At 34.7% G+C, this 24,812-nt stretch overlaps 2 protein-coding genes across 3 annotated transcripts in view; one reads left to right on the forward strand and one right to left on the reverse strand.

Moving 5' to 3' along the window:
• LOC140054083 (extracellular calcium-sensing receptor-like) overlaps positions 1 to 10,967 on the forward strand; it is a 17,460-nt gene extending 6,493 nt beyond the window's left edge. Inside the window, exons 1-8 of one of the 2 annotated variants that reach the window (XM_072098921.1) lie at positions 90 to 144; positions 1,672 to 2,551; positions 3,881 to 3,965; positions 4,377 to 4,526; positions 7,247 to 7,486; positions 7,754 to 9,512; positions 9,845 to 9,975; positions 10,686 to 10,967. In XM_072098921.1, coding sequence (XP_071955022.1) covers positions 2,191 to 2,551; positions 3,881 to 3,965; positions 4,377 to 4,526; positions 7,247 to 7,486; positions 7,754 to 9,512; positions 9,845 to 9,975; positions 10,686 to 10,791 — 2,832 coding nt within the window. In that variant the 5' untranslated portion in view covers positions 90 to 144; positions 1,672 to 2,190 and the 3' untranslated portion in view covers positions 10,792 to 10,967. Of the gene's footprint in view, positions 1 to 89; positions 145 to 1,671; positions 2,552 to 3,880; positions 3,966 to 4,376; positions 4,527 to 7,246; positions 7,487 to 7,753; positions 9,513 to 9,844; positions 9,976 to 10,685 lie in introns of those variants that run through there. The other variant, XM_072098922.1, reaches the window with a different exon arrangement.
• Positions 10,968 to 15,645: 4,678 nt separating this feature from the next.
• Positions 15,646 to 24,812, reverse strand: part of LOC140054081 (proto-oncogene tyrosine-protein kinase ROS-like) — a 30,452-nt gene continuing 21,285 nt past the window's right edge. The window contains exons 28-38 of the mRNA XM_072098919.1: positions 24,082 to 24,190; positions 23,158 to 23,336; positions 22,755 to 22,853; positions 21,736 to 21,859; positions 21,237 to 21,396; positions 20,557 to 20,621; positions 20,118 to 20,345; positions 19,298 to 19,501; positions 18,847 to 18,981; positions 17,992 to 18,125; positions 15,646 to 17,867 (exon numbers count right to left, since the gene is read on the reverse strand). Of these exons, the coding sequence (XP_071955020.1) occupies positions 17,323 to 17,867; positions 17,992 to 18,125; positions 18,847 to 18,981; positions 19,298 to 19,501; positions 20,118 to 20,345; positions 20,557 to 20,621; positions 21,237 to 21,396; positions 21,736 to 21,859; positions 22,755 to 22,853; positions 23,158 to 23,336; positions 24,082 to 24,190 (1,982 nt within the window). The 3' untranslated portion in view covers positions 15,646 to 17,322. The remainder of the gene's footprint in view (positions 17,868 to 17,991; positions 18,126 to 18,846; positions 18,982 to 19,297; positions 19,502 to 20,117; positions 20,346 to 20,556; positions 20,622 to 21,236; positions 21,397 to 21,735; positions 21,860 to 22,754; positions 22,854 to 23,157; positions 23,337 to 24,081; positions 24,191 to 24,812) is intronic.

The following is a 24,812-nucleotide window of genomic DNA, read 5'->3' on the forward strand; positions in this document are numbered from 1 at the left end:
GGATTTGTTTGTATGGCCCTGGCCCTATTGGTGGTCTAGGCATACTATATGTGTTCATTGTTCAACAGTTCAATGCTCATTTTTAACCGATTTTTCTTCACAAACACATGTACGTTGCGTGCTTAGTCCAAAGGTGTTTTTAAGGTAGGATTGTGGTATAGTACTTTCTCCCTAAACTAATTTTGGTTCTATTCAGAATAGAGCCATGTTTGTTGTCTACTCTATAGTGTTTCTAAATGTTTTCCAGTATCAGGTTTAATCAAGTCCTAAGTATTTTTTAGTAAAGCAGGTAGCACCTCATGTCTCGAAGTGGCTGCTTCAGCTTCCCGTTTGGTTTGTACATCATTCCAAGTGTTTCAAATGTGACGCCTGTTACCGTATAAATCGTGCCCTTACCTTACAGAAATCACATGAGAATTACTATTGAATCCGCCTATGACACTGAGCATTGTCATTATAGACGTACACCGTATGCATATTCAGCAGTGCGGAATCGTGGTTTTAATACAAAGAGGAAGGCCTTATATATACTAATTAAAATCCTTCGGTAACTTCTCTACGAACTATCCTCCGACCTGGAATTGAATGATGGTATGGTGTGATCCTTGACGTTAACTACAAGATAGAAGTTAGAAACACACAAACCTAGACCTAGATTAGGAAGTTTATCTTTTTATATAGGTTTACATGGTATAATGCTTGCCTTTTAAAGGGATTTACAGTATTAAAGAGTAACAGGTTTTTTTTCTTCAATAAGGTTTAAGGGATGTCCTTCATTTTAATGAAAAAGAAATGCTATATCCTTGCACGCTACATGGAATATCTCACCATGCATGAATGATAAAACCAGACAATTATATTGATTTAATAAAATAGAGTATTTTGTCTGTGGCAAGAACATACATACTTCAATATTATTGTATACAACGTGCGTTCACACGACATTTTCATCGCGTTCGTCGTCCTTGGGTAATATTTTTTAGAAGGAAACTCTCGCCTTTATCTTTCTCTAAAATCGCCTCTAATAATGAACTTTGTTATCCAGTCATCAATAACACTTGAACACATTTTGCAAGTAATTGTTTTATTTTGAATTATACTTGAAAGGAACATTAGCTGCGTAGTAAATTATTCTGTTTGTATTGTATTGATTTCAGTTTGTGAATAGATCCCTAGGCAATGTATTGTGATTAATTGAAAATCTTAGGAATAAACCAAGCGCAAACTGTCCTTACAATAAAATATGTTCTGTTAACAAACTTTCGACAACTAAATCGGATAATAATACTGAATAAAAAAATATATATATATTACCTACCACTGGTGATATACGTATAATAATATAATGATAACACATATGGAGAATAAGGTTTATTTTAATTATATAATGGTATACTGTTAATACTATTTCAGGCTTATAATATATAATAGCGCATTAAGCTTAAGCTTAAAGCCAATACATGGCTGCAGTCGCCTGCGCAAATTTGTATTAGTGTTTACTGACCGACCGGCCGACCAACCAACCAACCGACCAATATAGTGAGCTATTAGAGTCGCATTGCAACTGTTTTAAACAAATGCGTTACTCTATAATATCAATGACGAAGCCTATAATAATTTTTGGATATCAGCTCTATTCAAGTTTTTAACTCTTTTTTTTTTAACCAACAGGATACGGAACTGAGGAAACGCGTTTTATAACCGTAACGCGTTTATTAAAAATGTTAACGCTAAAACACTCATCATTTACAATTGAAAATGATATTCTGATGTCCTCATCTCGTCTGCGTCTGAACGCGTGTTTGTTTGTCCGTAAACAGTGAACGACGTCTACTAATACTAAATCTTATATTAAAGAAATAGACCACGCCTACTTTACCGATACAACAATAATAGTGTCATACGAGACGTGATACTCGTAATATATATAATATAAAACTACATGGATTCCAGAAAAAGTGATTGGCGTGGAAGAATATATATATGTTTACGTGAAATAAATAGCTTCCGGAATACTGGTACTGTATTATCATTCTGATATTCTTACCTACTTACCTGAAATGGATTGTTCCGGTCCTAGACCACGGCTTATTATCTGGTTCGAGGTACATGCAGTAAAGACAGTTTCTTCTTTGAGAATGATCATATTTCTTTAAAACTAAACCACGTGTGTTTTCAACATGTTCCAATATGTTCTTATTGACATTTCGGATATTATTACTATCGTACATTTTTTACGTATTCGCAATAGGCCTAAACGTTCACGAAGCAAATGATGAGTTGAAAAATGTTACAGACATTATACCCAAAGATACCCGGACTACTGGTGGGTATCAGGAATCAAAACCTAGCCGTTCGTCGCACTTGGAATTAACTTCAGGTCTTTTAAAAGATTCCGCGAATATTGGCGGTTTGTTTAGCATTCGTACTTTTCGTGACGGTAAATGTCAGAGAGATATCGATCCTTCTGGATTACAAAAGATGTATGCTATGGTGTATATGATAGAGAAGATTAATGAAGATCCTGATTTTTTATCCAACATTACATTAGGTAAGTCTATTAGTCCATTCTCAATGCAATATATAATATTTACTTTTTATATCAATTTCAGAAAAGTATTTTAACACACATAGTGGTCGAGTCTATAGATGCCTATCAATAGAAACTATAGTTATATACTGGGTTCAAAGAACGTATACTAGGGGGTCGATTTTGATCAATATTAATTAATACATTTTACGTCTTCGAGAAAGAAAAATGTTAAAACAATGCCATCATTTCAATATACTTTAATATTTATATTATGTTTAGTTTTAACGAAAAAAGCTCTGTCTACACTATATTATCAAACTTTATTTGACAACATCTGAATGTGATGTGCTCATATGCACCGGTGCCATATAGACACGATGATGTCATATCACTACCATATTTAAGCATATCACTACCATATTTGGACACATCACACTTTTTTTGTCCAACTAGTGTACACAGAACTGACATCAATAAAACGCTGGGGCATACAACAATTTACTCACTCTAAGAAATAGACGGCCTACATCTATAGTCTCTTTGGGTATTGTGTAGTTACAAAGTATACAATTCGGACCATGGTTCATAATCATTCGGAGCTTCAACACAAACAATATACAACCCGTGTTCACATCGAGATTTACGTGTTTAGACTTAACGAGATGTAGGCCTTATGACAGTGAGAAGAATCAGGTGTTTCCTAATACTAATAGGCTTAGAGAGTAGCTCGTTAAAGTGTATGCCGACTATACAAATATATTTTATAGAATGTAAATAAAGTCGGATTGATGAATAGAAAATCCAGGAAAGAAAATATTAAATAATAACGTTGTTTAAAGTAAGTAATTCGCACTCTTTGAACCAATCTGACGCCACCTATTATGACGTCATGGTTTTGACAATTGTTATATTAATGCTTCGTAGTTCTCCAGAGATTATACCTTTCAACTAACTTAGGCCTATAATAATAGATATATACACTTAAATAAAAGGAATGTACGAAGTTGTAAAGGTGCAAAACCCCTTACTCTCAACAATCCTGTATAGTGTATGCATTTTTTTCATACATATCTGTTGTTGTACCAGGACTAAATTGTGTATTAAAATATATATAATCAAATTTAGTGCTGATCCCCACTTTACGATAAATCGATAGTATTACAACATTTAACCATCGTTATGTATCCCAAATTTCCGATTTTGAAAATCGTGTTTTTCTTTTTCATATTAGAAAACATACTAGCACTCGCGTAAATACATTATAATATTGACCGCTACAAAACGTTTAACAGACAGTGTTTTTGTTTAATGTGCATAACTCTATCTGTTTGGGTTTTTTTTAAACAGGATTCCATATTCATGATTATTGTGGAGACGTGAACGAAGCCGTGGCGTCATCCATGGACTTTATTATGTCAGCAAAAGATTGTTCGTAAGACACCACGTTATTTTTTTTTCTAATTTTGACTTTAGATATGCAATGAAAATGTGCATATCCATTTCCCGCCTCTAAAGGTATTTCACTGCCCTTTATAAAAGCATCTTCTAGTCTCTGTAGTAGTGGTATTTCACTGGCGGCGTGAGCCTCCCACCTATTCTACACCCCTCATGTGTCCCCTATAATAGCCTACCCTATGTTTTTGCCGCCCTTTGTGAGAAACCCTTACCGTCCTTCCTCACTATGTCCCTGTCCCTCCATCATCTTGTCACTTCATCTTCTTGCTCTTTTTCTACGCTATGTTGTCCCTTGTATAGAAATTTACGCCAATTGAAATCAGTATGTATTTTTGGTCGGTGTAGGTCACTACTAATGTTCTTTTTCCTTTGCTTATTATTTCTATAGAAATAATGAAAATCTGTCTGATGTTAAGGCCGTTGTTGGCCCTATGCATAGCGATTCAGCACTATCTGTGGCAAGTCTCCTAAGTTTGTTCAAAGTTCCTGAAATAAGCCCATTTGTAACTAGTACAGATCTTAGTGATGAGAGATATAAGTAAGTGTTGACAACGCATTCGTTTTCACAATTTCATTTTATTGTCATTTTATGTAACAGGTCACGAAAAACAAAAAGTGGAGTTGTGGCTTGGTGGTTATAATAATAATCTGTTCTTATATAGCGCATAGATGCTTTTAATCAAAGGTTCCTGGGTTCAAATCATGTCATGTGTCAGGATTTTTTCTAATAGCAATTCAAACTCCACTCCCAAAAGGACTTGTAATAAGGCTTATGTAGAGCATCTTGTGTACATGTTTGTATGTCTTGTGAACGGGATTATCACCTTTAAGAACAATAGTGAATGAATTCGCTTATGTTTATTCTTGGCAATTTGCATAAATATAAAAAAAACTAAAACAAAAGAAAGAAAGAAAAACAAAAGCTAGGCCACAACTCAATAAGTCAGTAGGCCTACAGTAATTCCTTCATTTTAACTCATTTAATTTAACAATTTACGTAAGTTAATTCCATTAGGCCTAGGTTTTTCTGTTGGGTGGTCCGGTCCGGAACGACTTACAGGAGTAAAAAACTTGAAGGAAAAAATGAACATCATGGGGTACGTTCCCCGGAACTGGGAGGATGGGAGGTATTGTCAGTTCTCTTTTTCTTGTTGTGTGTAATTATGAAAAGTGGCATTCAAATTTCCGCCTGTGGTTTAATAGCCTTTGCTGATCGACAGATTCTCTCTCATTTATCTATAATCAAGAAGTGTTGGCGACAATGCATTAAGATTTTCCGATACAATACTAATGATTTAAAGTGAAATACACTATACCTTGTTTTTACGATTAAATTCCCAGAAAAATAAGTAATTAAATTTGATTTCTCCTTATACGCCTATGTCGCAACTATTTAATTAAATAATACCAGCTAATGGGCCTACCGCTGATGAGTTTAACTGAAACATATATACATAGGTGTTTTAATAAATAAATGGCACTAGAAATGGTCACGGATATTTCAAATTCATCAACATTATGATTCGGTCCATTAGGATTTCAATCAAGGGACTGTGTAAATTCCATTACCGAGATTACAAAACCCACACACTATCCGTAGATCAATCTTGCATTCGAAAGGTTGATTTTATCACAATGGTATTGATGCTATGAACTTTAAAACAATTAACTTGCTTTCGAATTATTTCAAGACGTTGGGTGCAGCCTAAAGCAACATTCACACGAAATGGAAGACGGTGCCCTTAAATTCTCTATATGATTTTTCATTACGAAACAAGACACTAGGATGTAACGTAAACACTAGTCTGGGTTCCAGACGGAGTTTTGTCTTAATTTTAGTAAAAAGATAAATATTTTTGCACATATGGCGTTTCATACGTATACTACTAGTTTGGTTCAGACAAAAATCAACAAAATTAACAAAAAAGACAATGAATACAGACTTGGGGAAAGTCTACGTAAACACGTACGTACACGCAACACTTAATAGTTTCACCAATCACAACATGACAATTCGTATAATCTGTAGCTTCCGTTACGCTAAGATAATTTACGGTACGTCCTACCAAGTCTTATCGTGTAGTTTTACTTTATGCATAGAGATATAATATCTCTATGCTTTATGGTATTGTACCTTGGACCATGGTATAAAATAGTATTTAATTTCGATTTGGCCATATTGGAAGAGATCGCATAACTTACTCGGCAGAGAAGCTGTTTGTGCGACGTTGGTGCAAAAGATCTACTAACACCTAACGCAACGTAAGTGAGTTTACCAGTCACAAACGATGAATTCGAACTGTGACTTGTCATTGGTCAACACGCTTGCGTTTACGTCATTGCGTTGCGTCCTATACTAGTAGTGGGCAAACAAGCTTCAACAAAATCAATCGAATGTGCCGTTTTTCTTACAGACTTCCGTGGCTTTAATACTAACAATACTCCGAATCATTAATATGTTACACGGATGTTTATTTTCATAAACATTGTGAACTGTTACCTCAGTGACTCATGCTGTTATGTGTCCTATATATTTTGTAGACATTCTAAGAAAAATCTTGTCCAGCGTCGAGCCCGCATACCAAGCTCCAGATGTACACATGATTTCATGTGCTTTAAATAGCCTACAGAACCATGACATTCACTGCCAGTTACCGACTGTTGTTCCAAAAACACACTACCAGCATTGTTTGCTTGAGAACTGCTCATATCATAGAGATATTATAGTATCTCTATGCTCACATGAATAAGGTCTAATTGGAATAAATCATTCGATCGCGTTCGATCATTTAAAGAATATACATGTCATTCTGCAATAGGTAGATCTTAACTGACTATTGACAGTCACCTAAATACGAGTCTACAGCTGTCATTAGGTAGCTCTTAACTGACTATTGACTGTTATCTAGATACGAGTCTACATCTGTCATTAGATAGATCTTAACTGACTATTGACTGTCATCTAGATACGAGACTTCAGTTGCCATTAGGTAGATCTTAACTGACTATTGACAGTTATCTAGATACGATTCTTCAGTTGTCATTGGGTAGATCTTAACTGACTATTGACAGTCATCTGGATACGAGTCTGCAATTGTCATTAGGTAGATCTTAAATGACTATTGAAAGTCATCTAGATACGAGTCTGCAGTAGTCTACCTATTCACAGCTGAAGAATCGAATAGTGTACTACAAAATCAATAACTAGCTAGTAGAGTATATCATTGGTATTTCATCATTAACTTTCAATTTTTTTAGCTACTTTCTTCGAAACGTTCCCAGTGACGATGCCCAGATCATTGCAATGGCTGATATTGTACAGCACTTTGGATGGTCTTCTGTTGCTGTGTTTTCCACAGACGATCTAGGCTACGGAGTCAAAGGCAGTGAACTACTGTCCGTTGAGTTACAAGCCAGAAACATCTGTGTGGCCTATCAAACGCGTTTTAATGCTGCGTACACGGATTTTGATTTCTTAGATATGATAACCAATCTTCGGTAGGTATTTGATTGGATTCAATAATTAATGTAATTATAATATGCAAAGCATCACAATCGATGTTACATCTGATGTTTTTACAACGGCATTTGTTTTAAATATGTTTGAATACGTATTTATTATGTATAAATGCATTATTGTTTACTAGGCCTGCCTTCTGAACATTTTTCGTCGGAATGTCATCTTAAGTGAAAATAATAATTGACTTAACCTATAATGTTTTTTTAATAGGTATAAATAACCTAAACTTGTTTGTCTTTTCTTAGAAATATGAGCAATATCAGAGTATTGGTGACAATATCTGACGATAAATCAATACTTAGACTCTTGGACGTATTTAGACTAAACGAGTTGTACGGCTACACGTGGGTAGCTTCCGAAGGATGGGCCTGGTCACCAACCCTAGCTGAAGATAGATATTACAAAGTAGTGCAAGGAATGCTTGGAGTTAGTGTACCATCATTTAATGACCCAAACTTTAAAGAATATCTTAAAAGACTCAAACCTTCATCCAACGATCCATTTCTAACACAGTATTGGGAACAAACGCATAATTGCTCTCTAGAAACGCTTTCTGATGTTTCCATGTGTACTGGAAACGAAAGCTTTTCAGACGACGATCCATTACTGAGCGAGGCATTGGTATCACCTATTATGGACTCCGTAAAGGTTATAGCGTACGGGCTACAAGAGTGCAATTCCAGCGAACCTAAACAATTACTACGATGTTTGAAAAATGTCTCTTTTATTAATGAGAACGATTATAGAATATCCTTTAAACCAAATGGAGATCTAGCTACTGGTGCTCGGTATGATATAATAAATCTTCAACCTTCGAATGGCTTCCAACCGATATTTCCTCCAAAGTTGATAGGTTCTTGGACTGAAAACGGAGGCTTAGAAATCAATAAATCTGCAATATTCTGCACATCACGTGATGGTAACTGTGAACAGAATTGGAAAGACGTGGATATTAATCCGCCGGAATCATTTTGTAGCGCAGACTGTAAATTTGGATCTCGAAAACATATCATTTGGGATAACATGTGTTGTTGGGAATGCATACCTTGTAGTAACACGGAATATACGAATACAACAAACGCGTTAGAGTGCAATAAGTGTAGTTATGATGAGGTTGCCAACTCTTCTAAAAACGGATGCAATAAACTACGGCCTTACTACTTTACTCCAAAATATAACAATATAGCCTTGATAACCTGCATAGTTATAATGATTGGAATTGCCGTAACTGTTTTAATATTAATTTTCTTTATTGTGAAACGTAGATCAACGGTTGTGCATTTATCATGTGGAAAACTATTCAAATTTCCTCTGTTAACAAGTATTATCTGCTGTTTTGCTTTCGTGTCGTTTTTATTGTCACCCGTTTCGTCTTTTAGTTGTCTCCTCAGTGCGACGATACTGTTTCTACCAATTGTTGCATGTGAAGCAATTCTTTTATTTATTTGTTTTACTCACAAACGTGATTCTAAAAAAGCAAAACGGTATAACACGTGGATATTTTTCATTATTTTGTCATCTTACACCAGTTGTGTAGCAGTCGGGTATATAATCAAAAAACCAGAATTAGCTAAAGATCCTGATTATGTGAAAGATATATTAGTGATTGGATGCGAAATGAATTCTGCGATAAGTTGCTATAGCATGGCAACCGTGTTTGTACTATTGCTGGATGTTGTTGGTATAACCATAGCGTATCGTACCAGAACAACGCAGGGAAATTTCAACGAAGCAAAGTTTATATTTTATACATTTATAGCACATACTATGTTGTGGGTTGCGTTGATTTTGGTGAAGGTTCTTACAAGTGATGATATAAATAGAACGCACCTTACCAGTGCATTTGGAATGATCGGTTCCGCCAGTATTTTTCTAGCCTGTATGTTTTTCCCAAAATTAAATGCGTATAAACGCAAACCAGAAGCAAGAATACTTGTGGGAAATAAAAGAGGTTGGAAATTTCGAAGGAAAACGAAAGAGAATACAAGTGAAAGTTTAATCGAAGTAAGTATTGTATGATGTGACATTTAAAATGTACATCTTGATTGAACTTTTAAATTAGTTTTGATGTTATCAGCATTTTCAGAGTTAATAGCTTTCATAGTCTTATTCAATGTAATGGTTACATTTACTTATAGTAATAAAAATGTCCCCATAGTGCATAGAGTAATTAGGTTCAAATAATTTCTTTGTACTTTTAATGTTTAAATTATAAATATATTTTCCAATTGTCTACATTGTATGATTGGTAAACAGAAATATTGTATTGTGCAGTTTATTGTTATGTATTATAATTAATAGTACAGTAATATATTCTGTTTTGTTTCTTTCCGTAGGATTCCAGTAACACCAAACAGCATTTAGTTGATAATCTTAACAAAACAATAGAAGCGCTTAAAAATGAAACAATGCAGGCAAGACGTGTAATATCTTTATGCAAAGATCACCAACGTGATTTAAGGCAAAGGTTGGTTATTTTAAATGTCTCGCTTGATTTGTATCTTCATCTATTAAGTTGCTGCCTTTAACAAGCAGAAGATTTTACAACTATACCTACTAGAAGGCCTACTTTCAAGTAGTGACTGTGTGTGACAGTGGCCAAGTGTGTGAACTGGTACACCGTTGTGCGATATTTCTTTTCGTACATAAGTCGGGGACCCCTCATGAAACGTCACAAAATAAACATGAATATTCATTAGTCATATCCATCAAGTGTGACGTAAGAATTGAGCTAACTACAATCCACTAATGCAAACTCGTCGAGCCGTCTGTTTAGTCGAGTCGATAAGACTATGGACGTTACATGTCGATGTATGGGGTTCGAGTCCCATGAGCTTCTTTTTACTTTATAGTGAGAGAGAGAGATTATTTAGAATGTTATGTTTAGTTATTTAGGAATTAGTTTGGCTATCTTTCACAACTTATGTACGAAAAATAAGATTGCCACCGGGGTACAGCGACACCCCCCCCCCCCCCCACTCATCTCGAAAGAAAACTGTTCAACCAGAACAATCGAGCGATGCTATATTATAGTTCCACTGCCTTAACCGCTCGGCCACTCACTCACTCATAAATGCGTTTATATTAAATAACCTTAAATGAATTTAGGCTACTCTTATGCTCCTAATACTTTTATGATGATAATAAATAAGGATTTTCTTTATCATTTTTCCTTAGATTTTCTCATTCTGAATCGGAAATACTCAATAAGCTGTATATTATACGAAACGCCAAGGCCGAGTTATTTTTTTCATCGAATTATATGAAAACAACAAAATGCTAGTCAACCAAACAGATAAACCTAATTTGACAACATTTGAAGGTAACGCCAATGGCATTGATGATCATAGAAAATGATGACCATAGAAAATGATGCTCATAGAAAATAAACGTGTTTTTTTTTTGTGTTTATTCATAAAAAGACAACTTTATAAGTAATAGGCCTAAATGTTATGAGACTATGCGAATGTTTCTCAGTGTTATCACCCTGTAAATAAAAGGGTTGAAAGTTTGCCATTTATGTCAAATATGGCTATGATAGCACAATTCACATGCGCAGAACCCATTATTCGACTCTGCGCATGTCAATTGCGCTATAGTAACCATTTATGTCAAATATGGTTATGATAGCACAATTGACATGCGCAGAACCCATTAGTCGCCTCTGCGCATGTCAATTGCACTATAGTAACCATTTATGTCAAAAAATAAAAGGGTCGAAAATCGGCCATTTTTCGAAAATTTCCCTGTACTAGTACAGGGATTTTTAAAAAAAATGGCAAATTTTCGACCTTGTTATTTTTCGATAAAACTGGTTACTATAGCACAATTAACATGCGCAGAACCCATTAGTCGCCTCTGCGCATTTTTATTATGCTATAGTAACCATTTATGTCAAAAAATAAAAGGGTCGAAAATCGGCCATTTTTCAAAAATTTCCCTGTACTAGTGAAAATATGGTTATGATAGCACAATTGACATGCGCAGAACCCATTATTCGACTCTGCGCATGTTTATTATGCAATAGTAACCATTTATGTCAAAAAATAAAAGGGTCGAAAATCGGCCTTTTTTTCAAAAAATTTCCCTATACTATATATAGTAGAGGGATTTTTTCAAAAAAATGGCCAATTTTCGACCTTTTTATTTTTCGATAAAACTGGTTACTATAGCACAATTAACATGCGCAGAACCCATTAGTCGCCTCTGCGCATGCGCAGAACCCATTAGTCGCCTCTGCGCATGTTTATTATTCTATAGTAACCATTTATGTCAAAACTGGTTACTATAGCACAATTGACATGCGCAGAACCCATTATTCGTATCTGCGCATGTTTATTATGCAATAGTAACCATTTATGTCAAAAAATAAAAGGGTCGAAAATCGGTCATTTTTCGAAGATTTCCCTGTACTATAGTACAGGGATTTTTCAAAAAATGGCCAATTTTCGACCTTTTTATTTTTCGATAAAACTGGTTACTCTAGCACAATTGACATGCGCAGAACCCATTAGTCGCCTCTGTGCATGTTTATTATTCTATAGTAACCATTTATGTCGAAACTGGTTACTATAGCACAATTGACATGCGCAGAGCCCATTATTCGTCTCTGCGCATGTTTATTATGCAATATTAACCATTTATGTCGAAAAATAAAAGGGTCGGAAATCGGCCATTTCTCAAAAATTTCCCTGTACTATAGTACAGGGATTTTTTTCAAGAAAATGGACAATTTTCGACCTTTATATTTTTCGATAAAACTGGTTACTATAGCACAATTAACATGCGCAGAACCCGTTATTTGACTTTGCGCATGTTTATTATGCTATAGTACACTTTTGACATAAATGGTTACTATAGCATAATAAATATGCGCAGAGTCGAATAATGGGTTCTGCGCATGTCAATTGTGCTATAGTAACCATTTATGTCAAATATGGTTATGATAGCACAATTGACATGCGCAGAACCCATTGTTCGACTCTGCGCATGTTTAATATGCAATAGTAACCATTTACTTAAAAAAATAAAAGGGTCGAAAATCGGCCATTTTTTTCAAAAATTTCCCTGTACTATAGTACAGGAATTTTTTCAATGAAAAAATGGCCAATTTTCGACCTTGTTATTTTTCGATAAAACTGGTTATTATAGCACAATTAACATGCGCAGAACCCATTAGTTGCCTATGCGCATGTTTATTATGCTATAGAAACCATTTATGTCAAAACTGGTTACTATAGCACAATTGACATGCGCAAAGCCCATTATTCGTCTCTACGCAAGTTTATTATGCAATAGTAACTATTTATGTCAAAAAATAAAAGGGTCGAAATTCGGTCATTTTTCGAAGATTTCCCTGTACTATAGTACAGGGATTTTTCAAAAAATGGCCAATTTTCGACCTTTTTATTTTTCGATAAAACTGGTTACTATAGCACAATTGACATGCGCAGAACCCATTAGTCGCCTCTGTGTATGTTTATTATTCTATAGTAACCATTTATGTCAAAACTTGTTACTATAGCACAATTGACATGCGCAGAGCCCATTATTCGTCTCTGCGCATGTTTATTATGCAATAGTAACCATTTATGTCAAAAAATAAAAGTGTCGAAAATCGGCCATTTTTCGAAAATTTCCCTATACATGTACAGGAATTTTTTCAAAAAAATGGCAAATTTTCGACCTTGTTATTTTTCGATAAAACTGGTTACTATAGCACAATTAACATGCGCAGAACCCATTCGTCGCCTCTGCGCATGTTTATTATGCTATAGTAACCATTTATGTCAAAACTGGTCACTGTGGCACAATTGACATGCGCAGAACCCATTAGTCGCCTCTGCGCATGTTTATTATTCTATAGTAACCATTTATGTCAAAACTGGTTACTATAGCACAATTGACATGCGCAGAGCCCATTATTCGTCTCTGCGCATGTTTATTATGCTATAGTAACCATTTATGTCAAAACTGGTCACTTTAGCACAATTGACAAGCGCAGAACCCATTATTCGTCTCTGCGCATGTTTATTATGCAATAGTAACTATTTATGTCAAAAAATAAAAGGGTCGAAAATCGGCCATTTTTCGAAAATTTCCCTGTACTATAGTACAGGGTTTTTTCAAAAAATTGCCTATTTTCGACCTTTTTATTTTTCGATAAAACTAGTTACTATAGTACAATTAACATGCGCAGAACCCATTATTCGTCTCTGCGCATGTTTATTATGCAATAGTAACCATTTATGTCAAAAAATAAAAGGGTCGGAAATCTGCCATTTTTCGAAAAATGGCAAATTTTCGACCTTTTTATTTTTCGATAAAACTGGTTACTATAGCACAATTGACATGCGCAGAAACCATTATTCGCCTCTGCGGATGTTTATTACGCTATAGTAACCATTTATGTCAAAACTGGTTACTAAAGCACAATTGACATGCGCAGAGCCCATTATTCGTCTCTGCGCATGTTTATTATGCAATAGTAACCATTTATGTCGAAAAATAAAAGGGTCGGAAATCGGCCATTTTTCGAAAATTTCCCTGTACGATTTTTTAAAAAATGGCCAATTTTCGACCTTGTTATTTTTTGATAAAACTGGTTACTATAGCACAATTGACATGCGCAGAACCCATTAGTCGCCTCTGCGCATGTTTATTATGCTATAGTAACTATTTATGTTAAAACTGGTCACTGTGGCACAATTGACATGCGCAGAACCCATTATTTGTCTCTGCGCATAGTTATTATGCAATAGTAACTATTTATGTCAAAAAATAAAAGGGTCGAAAATCGGTCGTTTTTCGAAAATTTCCATGTACGATTTTTCAAAAAATGACCAATTTTCGACCTTTTTATTTTTCGATAAAACTGGTTACTATAGCACAATTAGCATGCGCAGAACCCATTAGTCGACTCTGCGCATGTTTATTATGCTATAGTAACCATTTATGTCAAAACTGGTTACTATAGCACAATTGACATGCGCAGAACCCATTATTCATCTCTGCGCATGTTTATTATGCTATAGTAACCATTTTTGTCAAAACTGGTTACTATAGCACAATTGACATGCGCAGAACCCATTATTCATCTCTGCGCATGTTTATTATGCTATAGTAACCATTTATGTCAAAACTGGTTACTATAGCACAATTGACATGCGCAGAACCCATTATTCATCTCTGCGCATGTTTATTATGCAATAGTAACCATTTATGTCAAAACTGGTTACTACTGTATAGCACAATTGACATGCGCAGAACCCATTATTCATCTCTGCGCATGTTTATTATGCTATAGTAACCATTTATGTCAAAACTGGTTACTATAGCACAATTGACATGCGCAGAACCCATTATTCATCTCTGCGCATGTTTATTATGCTATAGTAACCATTTTTCAAAAATGTCCCTGTACTATAGTATGCATTCTTAAAGTTTACAAACAAATATTTAAAAAAATAAAATTTAAATATGCTACTATATGCAGTCTTTTCTTGGTCAAAATAGTGTAGCGCTAGGCCGCATATGGACAATATGCGCACAGCTTGTTGGTGCGGTTGTGGACCGCTAATAGTAATTGATCGTCAGGTAGGTGTGGGCCTATATAGATTTTATCTATTGAAACAATTGGTAGATAAAAATAATAATACACATGTATCATAAAATCAATTCACAGCAGTATTTAAAGAAGTTAGGAGCGCTCGCGTTGCGCGTTTAGCGTAAGCCTGCCCGGAGGAGGCTTAGAATCTAAGACCACGGCGCTGAAATTTTAAGGCTAAGACTTCTTATTGCAATGGTCTTAAATCTAAGACCATCGTTGCTAAGGGTTTCATCTAAGACCGCGGTCAAGACCTTTATTGCAATCCGCCCATGTATTAAATGGCTTAAATTTATCATGACTTTACCTACGTTGCACACCGTACATACATTTGAATCTTCATTTTGTATTCAACAAATAAGAAATATGAATCGGCCAGTGCTATTGAATTTACCACGTAACTCTTTAATGAGCACATATAAATAAAGTACAATGTAACGAAATGCGAACAAAAACACTACACAAAACAACATGTAATAAGGTTATCAACAACATACATATATTTTAATTAAAAATGGCAATTAAGTGGAGTAAAACAAATATATCTAGAGTTGCATAATATAAAAATCTACACCCTTAAATTGTATATACAAGTAATATATATTCTACTGCTATATATATATATTCATTGATTATTCTAATATGTAAAAAAATATTAAAATCTAAACATTTAATATTAAAAGCATTACTATAAAAATATACAGTTCAATAATTAAAATAATATATAGATATCTATTAGTTGTATGGATGTGTTACTAAAAGACTTTGATTATAATGTAATTGTATTACTTACAAATATAGATTATTTTGCATAGTAAAGAAATACCACATAAATAACGCTTAATACAAATTACATTTGACTATACTACCCATCCTTCGAAACGGCCCTATTGGGGGATACTTACCATGAAAAAAACACATCCATTGAGCTGTATACTGTTGTAGGCAATTGAGCCCATTTCATTTGGTCAAGGTGAAGAATAATAATATTAATTATTCATAATACATTAATAATTAACAAGGTAAATGAGTGGAATGATCTATATACAATAACATTATCAAGGTTACATAATACAAACGTTTACAAAATATGTAAAATATTTGGTGGGAAAATTACTAAATTTTATAAAACAATTAAATATATAAAATTAAATAAAAAATATATATAATTTAAAGCAGCATTGTCAACAATACAAAACGATTGTTGAATCAATATCTGCAAACTTCATTGATATCACACTAATCATACTACTGTATGGTTAAAATGTAAACATCTTCAGCTTAGCATGTTTTGATTGTCTGATGGCAGCATGTGACTGAATAGAAGTGACATCACGATCCATATTTATAGTCCAACATGGTAACATCCTCAAGTTCTTTAAATCATGATTGGTTGAAAATGTACCATGTGACTAAATAGAAGTGACATCATGATTTATATTTGTAGTCCAACATGGTAACATCCACAAGTTCTTTAAGTCATGGTTGGTTGAAAATGTACCATGTGACTGAATAGAAGTGACATCATGATTTATATTTGTAGTCCAACATGGTAACATCCACAAGTTCTTTAAGTCATGGTTGGTTAAAAATGTACCATGTGACTGAATAGAAATGACATCATGATTTATATTTGTAGTCCAACATGGTAACATCCTCAAGTTCTTTAAGTCATGATTGGTTGAAAATGTACCATGTGACTGAATAGAAGTGACATCATGTCGATTCATATTTGTAGTCCAACATGGTAAAATCATCAAGTTCTATGTACCCTGTGACTCCATAGAAATTACGTCACAATTTATACATATTTAGTCTAATATGGTAACATCTTAAAGCTATGTTTTGATTGGTAATGCAGCTTATGACTCAATAGAAGTGACATCATCATTCATATGTGGTCCAACATGGTAACTTCCTATTAAGCTGCGTGCGCATTGATTGGCTGTAAAGCAGCATGCGACTCCATATCATTATATTATCACGATTCGTATTTATGTGAAGCAACATCCTGAAGTCGTGATTGGCTGTAATTTACGCCCAATATACATACATTAGCATTATGCCATAAATTTGACACTGGTCAAATAAGTGACAGAATACACGCCATTATTTATTGTCTAAGTATCGTATCAAACATTGCACCCTTTTCTCAAATATGTACAACACTTGAGTTAACATATTTCTTATCATCTTCATTTGAATCGGCTACAGTAGGAATGGGTTCGGATGTCTAACACCACCTTCCGCACTTGGTGGCGCTGCACTGGCTTGTCCTGAAAACGAAGGAGGTGGTGGCAACTCTGCGTTGTATACCTCATCATCCATGTTTGGTTTCATTCCCGATATTGCGGAGACTTTACTCCCAGATCGGCTAACAGGCGCAGGACCATACCGTGGACTTCTGGAATATTTACTGTTATCAAATTCTCGTGGGGGAGGTCTTGACAATTCTGGTAGCGGTTGTTTGTCTTTCCTAAAACTGTTAGAACTTGGAAGCATTTTTTTGAGGCTGCCTCGTAAGCTGTTACGTGTTTTCTTCAAACCTCCTCCTTCTTCGTTGCTTGCTTCTTCTGGTGTGCTCTCTTTTAGAGTTCCCATCCCTGAATCTGTTGGACTGGACGGTTCATTGAGATTGATGTCAGAAAACGCTGGTGGTTCTGGACAAAGAGATTGCTTACTGGTGATTGGATTAAGATACTGATCTCCATCCATCTGAATTTTGGCATAATTTAATTTCATTTGAGCTGAAGCTGAAAAAGAAAATTCATCATATGTTGGTTACAATTTTAATTTACACCTACAACATTTTATAAAAATTATTTATTTTTGTACATATGTATTGTACTGGTTCAATTATAAATTTAAAAAACTTACTTTCAAAGCCTAGATGGTCTGCTCCTGAAATTGCTATAGATTTTCGTCGGAAGTTTTCAAGTCTATCAACTATTGTACGGAAAGTTGGCCTGGACATGGTCTGCTTGTGCATACACTTTATCATTAAATTGTATCTGAAACAGCAATATAAAAAAGCATAAGAAAAAAATAAGTAAAATTCTGATGAGAAATTGTATTTAGTGAACTCTCCCAATACATTTGGGCTTCCCTAATATAGCTGGTTTGCCGGAAAGTCTAGTATTTGGAATGTGGTTTTAATGGTAAAAAAGAATTTGGGACCTTCTGGAAAGTCTGTTTTGGGAGAGTTTCTGGTTTTCAGAGAGTCCGGTATTGGGAGAGTTTTTGTGTGACATACTCTGGTTTATGAATTGTCATGAGTCGACATTGGAAAAAAGTATTGAAATAATTGAAATATATATTTATACTGGGTAACCTCTTCAGTCAATGACTGGTCTCCCAGAGGGCCCAGTTGGTGATCAGTGGCTGTGATGTACTAATACACCGGGGTAACACCCTACTCGTCTCGAAAGATGTACTAGGTTCTTTTAAAGTGCACACGAGCTAGATGTGTACACTGGACCTACGGTTTATAGTCCTTATCCGAGAAGACTTGTTCTACCACCAGAACCATGGAGTGAGTGAGCCTCGAACCCCTGCCAATGTTATGGCTAGGTAATTACGGTTCCACTTTCTTAACCGCTCGGCCACTTACTCTACTTTAATATTTCTAAAATTAGACATTAGACACTCTACTTTAATATTTCTAAAATTAGACATTAGACACTCTACTTTAATATTTCTAAAATTAGACATGCTTCTACAGTGAAAACATACATTTCTTCTGGGCAATTGTCTGGGCTATCTAAACGTCCTCCTTCAGTCACAAACTGCAAAACTTCTACATTTGACCTGGCTGGGTATGGCTGTTGACCTAAGGTTAAGACTTCCCACATAACAATTGCAAATGCCCTGTTCAAAGCAATGAAAATGGATTTAATTTAAATACAGTATAAATTTGACAAGAACGGTTCATTAAAGAGAAATTAACCACTTTTTGAATGTTGATATTAAATTCAGTTTTAAACAATGTTCTTTTTACAATCATTCTGGAACCACACAGTGTAAAATGATTCTGTTATTACAACAACAAAAAACCTCCTCGACCCCTATAAAAAGAAACTAGGACACAAAAGATTCTAGCTCTGTGTACAAGTTAAAATAATTCATTAAAAAAACTTTATTTAAATATACATATATATGTCACTTTACAGTCGTAAATACTTACCATACGTCTGAAAAACTTGTAAATACACCATCCACGAGCGCTTCTGGTGCCATCCAGCGGACTGGAAGCAAGCCTTCTCCTTCCTTGCGATAATAGTCACTTTTGTAGACGTCTCGGGCCAAACCAAAGTCACCGATTTTAACAGAACAGTTGGAAACGTCGTATTCCTTGGTGGTAACTAAACAATTTCTAGCAGCTATATCCCTGAAATAGATATTAGGAATGTTTGTTTAAAGTCCTTGTGTTTTTTGTGAACGTTTTCAATTCTGATGTTAAGGTAACACCACACTTTTGTAATTATCTATTCACTATTTGGGAATAATCATCAATGACTGCAGTTACTGCAGTAACTATCTGTACCAAGATGACCCTAGTTTGTTTCAATGTAGAAGTATATAATGCTTGCTAAATAATTTTATAAAGGCGTTTTAAAGAGTAAACAAAATGTAGGTAACTGCAGTAGAATGATGACATTATACCTAAAGTTCTGTCTACACTGTGATATGCCTAAATATGGTAGTGATATGCCTAAATATGGTAGTGATATGCCTAAATATGGTAGTGATATGCCTAAATATGGTAGTGATATGCCTAAGTATGGTAGTGATATGCCTAAATATGGTAGTGATATGCCTAAATATGGTAGTGATATGCCTAAATATGGTAGTGATATGCCTAAATATGGTAGTGATATGCCTAAATATGGTAGTGATATGCCTAAATATGGTAGTGATATGTCATTATCTTATATATATTATTATACATTTTTTTGTTACATAAAGTTTGGTGTGTAAAGAGAGATTAAGAGAGATAATATTACCTGTGTACAAAATGCATTGATTCCAAATACTTGCAGCCCTCGGCAACATCAATGACAATATCTACCAGATTAAGCAATGTCAGTTTGGCAGGACCACCAGCAACACCTCGTGCACCTCTGATATAGTTCAGAAGATCTCCTCCTTCCATCAACTCCAAAATGATGTACTGGGGATCATTGTCCAGACATACTCCCAGTAGCGCCAGGATATTAGGATGTTTGAAGTTACTATAAAAACATTAAATCAAGAAAGAATTAATTTTTTGTTGATGCTTAAGATAATATAACATATTAGTAACATTTATATACATAGTAAGATAAAGAGCTAGCTAGTACCTCTTTCGTATTAAACACTGTGATTTAAGTCTTTGTAACGCCAGAGTGCTTTTAAATAAAGCGGTATAGCACAAAAGATAATTAAAATTAGCTGCAAACTTACCCCATTAAAACAGCTTCTTTTAAAAAATCCTCTTTTTCTTGATCAGTCGATTTGTCTCGTAATGTCTAAAAAGAAAAAAAAAAGATAAATCAATAGAAACATTATTAACAAAACATATTTTAAAACAATGTCCGACATATTAAGTCAAGCTAACTATTTAAGCAAGACTTAAAATATGCAATGTAGAATGTGTAGACTTTTTATTACTTCATGGTTTTTATTTAGCTTTTCGCTTATTTTATTTTGTATCTCCTTTGAGATCCAGCCACTGATACGCACAGCATTGTCATTTTGTATCTCCTTTGAGATCCAGCCACTGATACGCACACCATTGTCATTTGTTCAGTAATTTGGCTTTGGATTCATATATAAAATTTAAAAATGTTTCATTAATTACTTTTTTAATATTTATATATATATATTATCTTTATACTATGACGTTATCCAAATTCCTTCACTTGCACTGATTAAGGGCTAGTGTTGCCCGAAAGCTCTGCTAACTTTTCTGGCTGTTTTACTTCTCGTTTTGATTTAGCTTTTCGCTTTTATTTTGTATCTCCATTGAGATCCAGCCACTGATACCCACAGCATTGTCATTTTTTCAGTAATTTGCCTTTGAATTTATATATTATCTTTAATATTGTTCAAATTTATAAGGTCATTAAACAACCTAAGCTTACCTTAACAGCAACTTTAGTCATGCCCTTGCCTTCTCCAAGGATATCAACAGCCTGGCCCTCAAACACCTCCCCAAACGCACCACTTCCCAGAAACGTGATCAGACTGAGACGTTCCCGTGGGAATATCGGTAATTCGACCTCATCTCCATTTTCCAAATTCCTAAAACATTAATTTACATAATATTGCATTTTAAACTAAAAATTAAAATTACTACATACTGTATAAAAAATATATCTATGTTTTTTTGTCATTTGAGTCATGACATTTTATATATGTACACACAAGTTTTAAGCTCTGTCTACACTATCAAACTAGTATGACAAAAAAAGTGTGATGTGCCCAAGTATGGTAGTGAAATGCTTAAATATGGTAGTGATATGACATCATCATTTCTATATATGGGCACATCACATTTTTTGTTACATAAAGTTTGATAGTGTAGACAGAGCTTTACTCTCAAATCCCTTTTTGTCATTGATATTGTTAGTGTAGACTTACGTAACAGCGTATATTTGATTGTTTTTCTTGACAAGATTCTGTGGATATTGACGTAATGCCGCTAGTTCTGTGTCCGAGTTAAACGTCACCGTTATCTGTTGAGGCTTCTTTTTCTTTCTTCTTACTGTAAGTGCAAAACATATTTAATAATATAGTACTTGTGTACTGTATAAGCCCACCATAATTACCTGGGCTTATTCTAGAATACTAGGAACTCTCCCAAAAAACCAGAATGTTCTTAAGACCCTATTGTTCCCAATTTCTTTCCTACTACATTACAACCTCTCCTTTGGGACACCTCTATTCAGGGGACAACCTTGGGGACAACTACATCAAACCCCAATTCAAAGCACACTACTAGGGAGGTTTCGCAACCTTACGAATACGATAACGAAAACGGATACGTCATACATTTGTGAAACTTTTGAGCTGATCCCCATTTCATATTCGTAAAGCGTATTCGTGTTGACGAATATCACCAGTCATATTCGTAACTACAAAACGAGTATAGTTTTTGATCTATTTTGCACATTTTGCATTTGAATCAGGAATGATTCATGATTATAATAAAATTATAAATTTATTGAAAGTAATTACTAAAGTAATTTACTAAAATGTCAAGTCAATTTTGATAAATAGCAGTTTTTAGTCCTCACTCGCTTTGATGTTACGCTAGGCCTAGGCAGCAAAGCACCAAGCATCACGTACCTGCGCTTCGCTCAAATTTACCGCAGTCATATTTTGGATGACGCGCCTCAATATTTCGTTGCCATGCGAAACAGATTTTTTTATGGCTTACAAAAACGAATACGTGTGTGTGACGTATCCGTTTTCGTTATCGTATTCGTAAGATTGCGAAACCTCTAGGAACACCCCTATTCAGGGAACACGCTAATTCAGAGGACTATACCTTGTTGGGTCCCAGTTGTTCTACTGTATTGTGTTTTGTTAAGTGGATTCAATACTAGGTGATGTAGATGAAATATTTTAGTAGCAAAGAATATAATGGAAATACTTACCTATAACAACACTTGTAATTACAATGACCAACAGCAATGCAATAGCGACTACGATGATGATTATGAGAAGACTGCCGTCATCTGGACCAGTTGATGGATCTGGATATAACAACAATAATATATAACATCAATATATACAGCCTAAATAATACATAACATTAATAAAGCACATACTGTATGGTAGTCTGTAGTATAAATGAACATGTGGCATTATATATGTTTTAAACACTTATGATCATCCCTATCCTGTAGACAACTCTATTAATAGGACATTTAGTTGGGTCCTGAAGATGTCCCTTTAATAGGATTTCACTGTATATTTTATTTTTCAAATTTACAAATAACGGAAAACATTAATATAATAACTAATTAGAACACAGACTGTTCAGTATAATGCACGAACCTGGAGGTTGTAATACATCGTGCGTATAGAGGTCGCTATTCCCACTAAAGGGTCCTCGGCCGATTTCCGTGACTGCAGCTACTCTAAATCGGTAGGACATTTTATCGGTTAGTCCGCTTATTTCCCACAATGGTTCAGACGCATTGTACACTGTGTTCCATGCTCCATTCGGGTCAACACTACAGATAACAATAATAATATAGTATAACAGTTAAATACAGTATAACAATAATTTTGTATTTATTTATTTTTTCTTTATTTGTATTTTAACTGGTGGCCATGACTTAAAGATTCTTTGCAATCTTATTTTGGTGACCTACCACACACTGTATTACTACATATATACTTATATCTTTCAATTCTTTGTATTAAAATGTGTGTGGTAAACGAATAAACAAACAAAACAAACAAACAATAATACTCTGTATAACAAAAGGCAATGATAATGTAATTAAAATGAAATTTATTAAAACAAAAAGAAATAATTAGAAAAGATGTGGAGTATTTATTATTGTATTACATGAAACAAGTATATAATAGTAAAATATAAATTAAACTATAAAATTAAGTAATGATAACATTTTGTAGCTTTTGGCACCCCATACATATATATATATATATGCACTGCTAACTTTTCTGGCTGTTTTACTTTATCTTTTCGATTTAGCTCTCCATTGAGATCCAGCCACTTATACCCACAGCATTGTCATTTTTTCAGTAATTTGCCTTTGGATTTATATATATATATTTGAGGAACAAATCAATATATTGTTTTATGTACTACTGACTCTACAACTTAAGACAACCTATTGTCCTCATTCTGCAGCAGTGGCAATGTTGATAATGTGGTTACAATGAAAAAAGTAATCAGTTTGAAAAATTAATATATAAAAAACAACTAAGATTACAAATCTATTTGCTAACCTTGCTTGCAAAATGTACTGTGTTATGTCAGCCCCATTGTTGTCTGCTTCATCCCAAGTCACCTCGTCCTTATCTACCAATGGTTTACCCGGAGCTCTAGGAAGTCCAGCTACCATAAAAAATGATATCGAAATCGTTAATTTTACATTTAAACCTGTAGCACTATAGAAATTGATCATACCTAATAAATATGGTAGAGCCACTATTAAGGGGACACACCCAGGACCCAACATAGTCTCTTAATAGGGGTGATCAGTGAATAAGGGTAAGCCGTATTGCATTGCCCATTGCACAGGAAAATATACCCTTAAAAGGATTCCTGAATAGGGGTGTCCCTGAATAGGGGTTTCCCTGAATAGGGGTGTCCCTGAATAGGGATTTCCCTGAATAGGGGTGTCCCTGAATAGGGGTTTCCCTGAATAGGGGTGTCCCTGAATAGGGATTTTCCTGAATAGTGAATAGGGTGTGTTCCCGAATAGTATGTCTCTAAATAGAGGGGTGTCCCTGAATAATTTATCCCTGAATAGGGTGTGTTCCTGAATAGGGGTTTCCCTGAATAGGGGTTTCCTTGAATAGGGGGTGTACCTGAATAGGGATTTTCCTGAATAGTGAATAGGGTGTGTTCCCGAATAGTATGTCTCTAAATAGAGGGGTGTCCCTGAATAATTTATCCCTGAATAGGGTGTGTTCCTGAATAGGGGTTTCCCTGAATAGGGGTTTCCTTGAATAGG

This window comes from Antedon mediterranea, chromosome 7, assembly GCF_964355755.1.
Source record: "Antedon mediterranea chromosome 7, ecAntMedi1.1, whole genome shotgun sequence".
NCBI lineage: Eukaryota > Metazoa > Echinodermata > Crinoidea > Comatulida > Antedonidae > Antedon > Antedon mediterranea.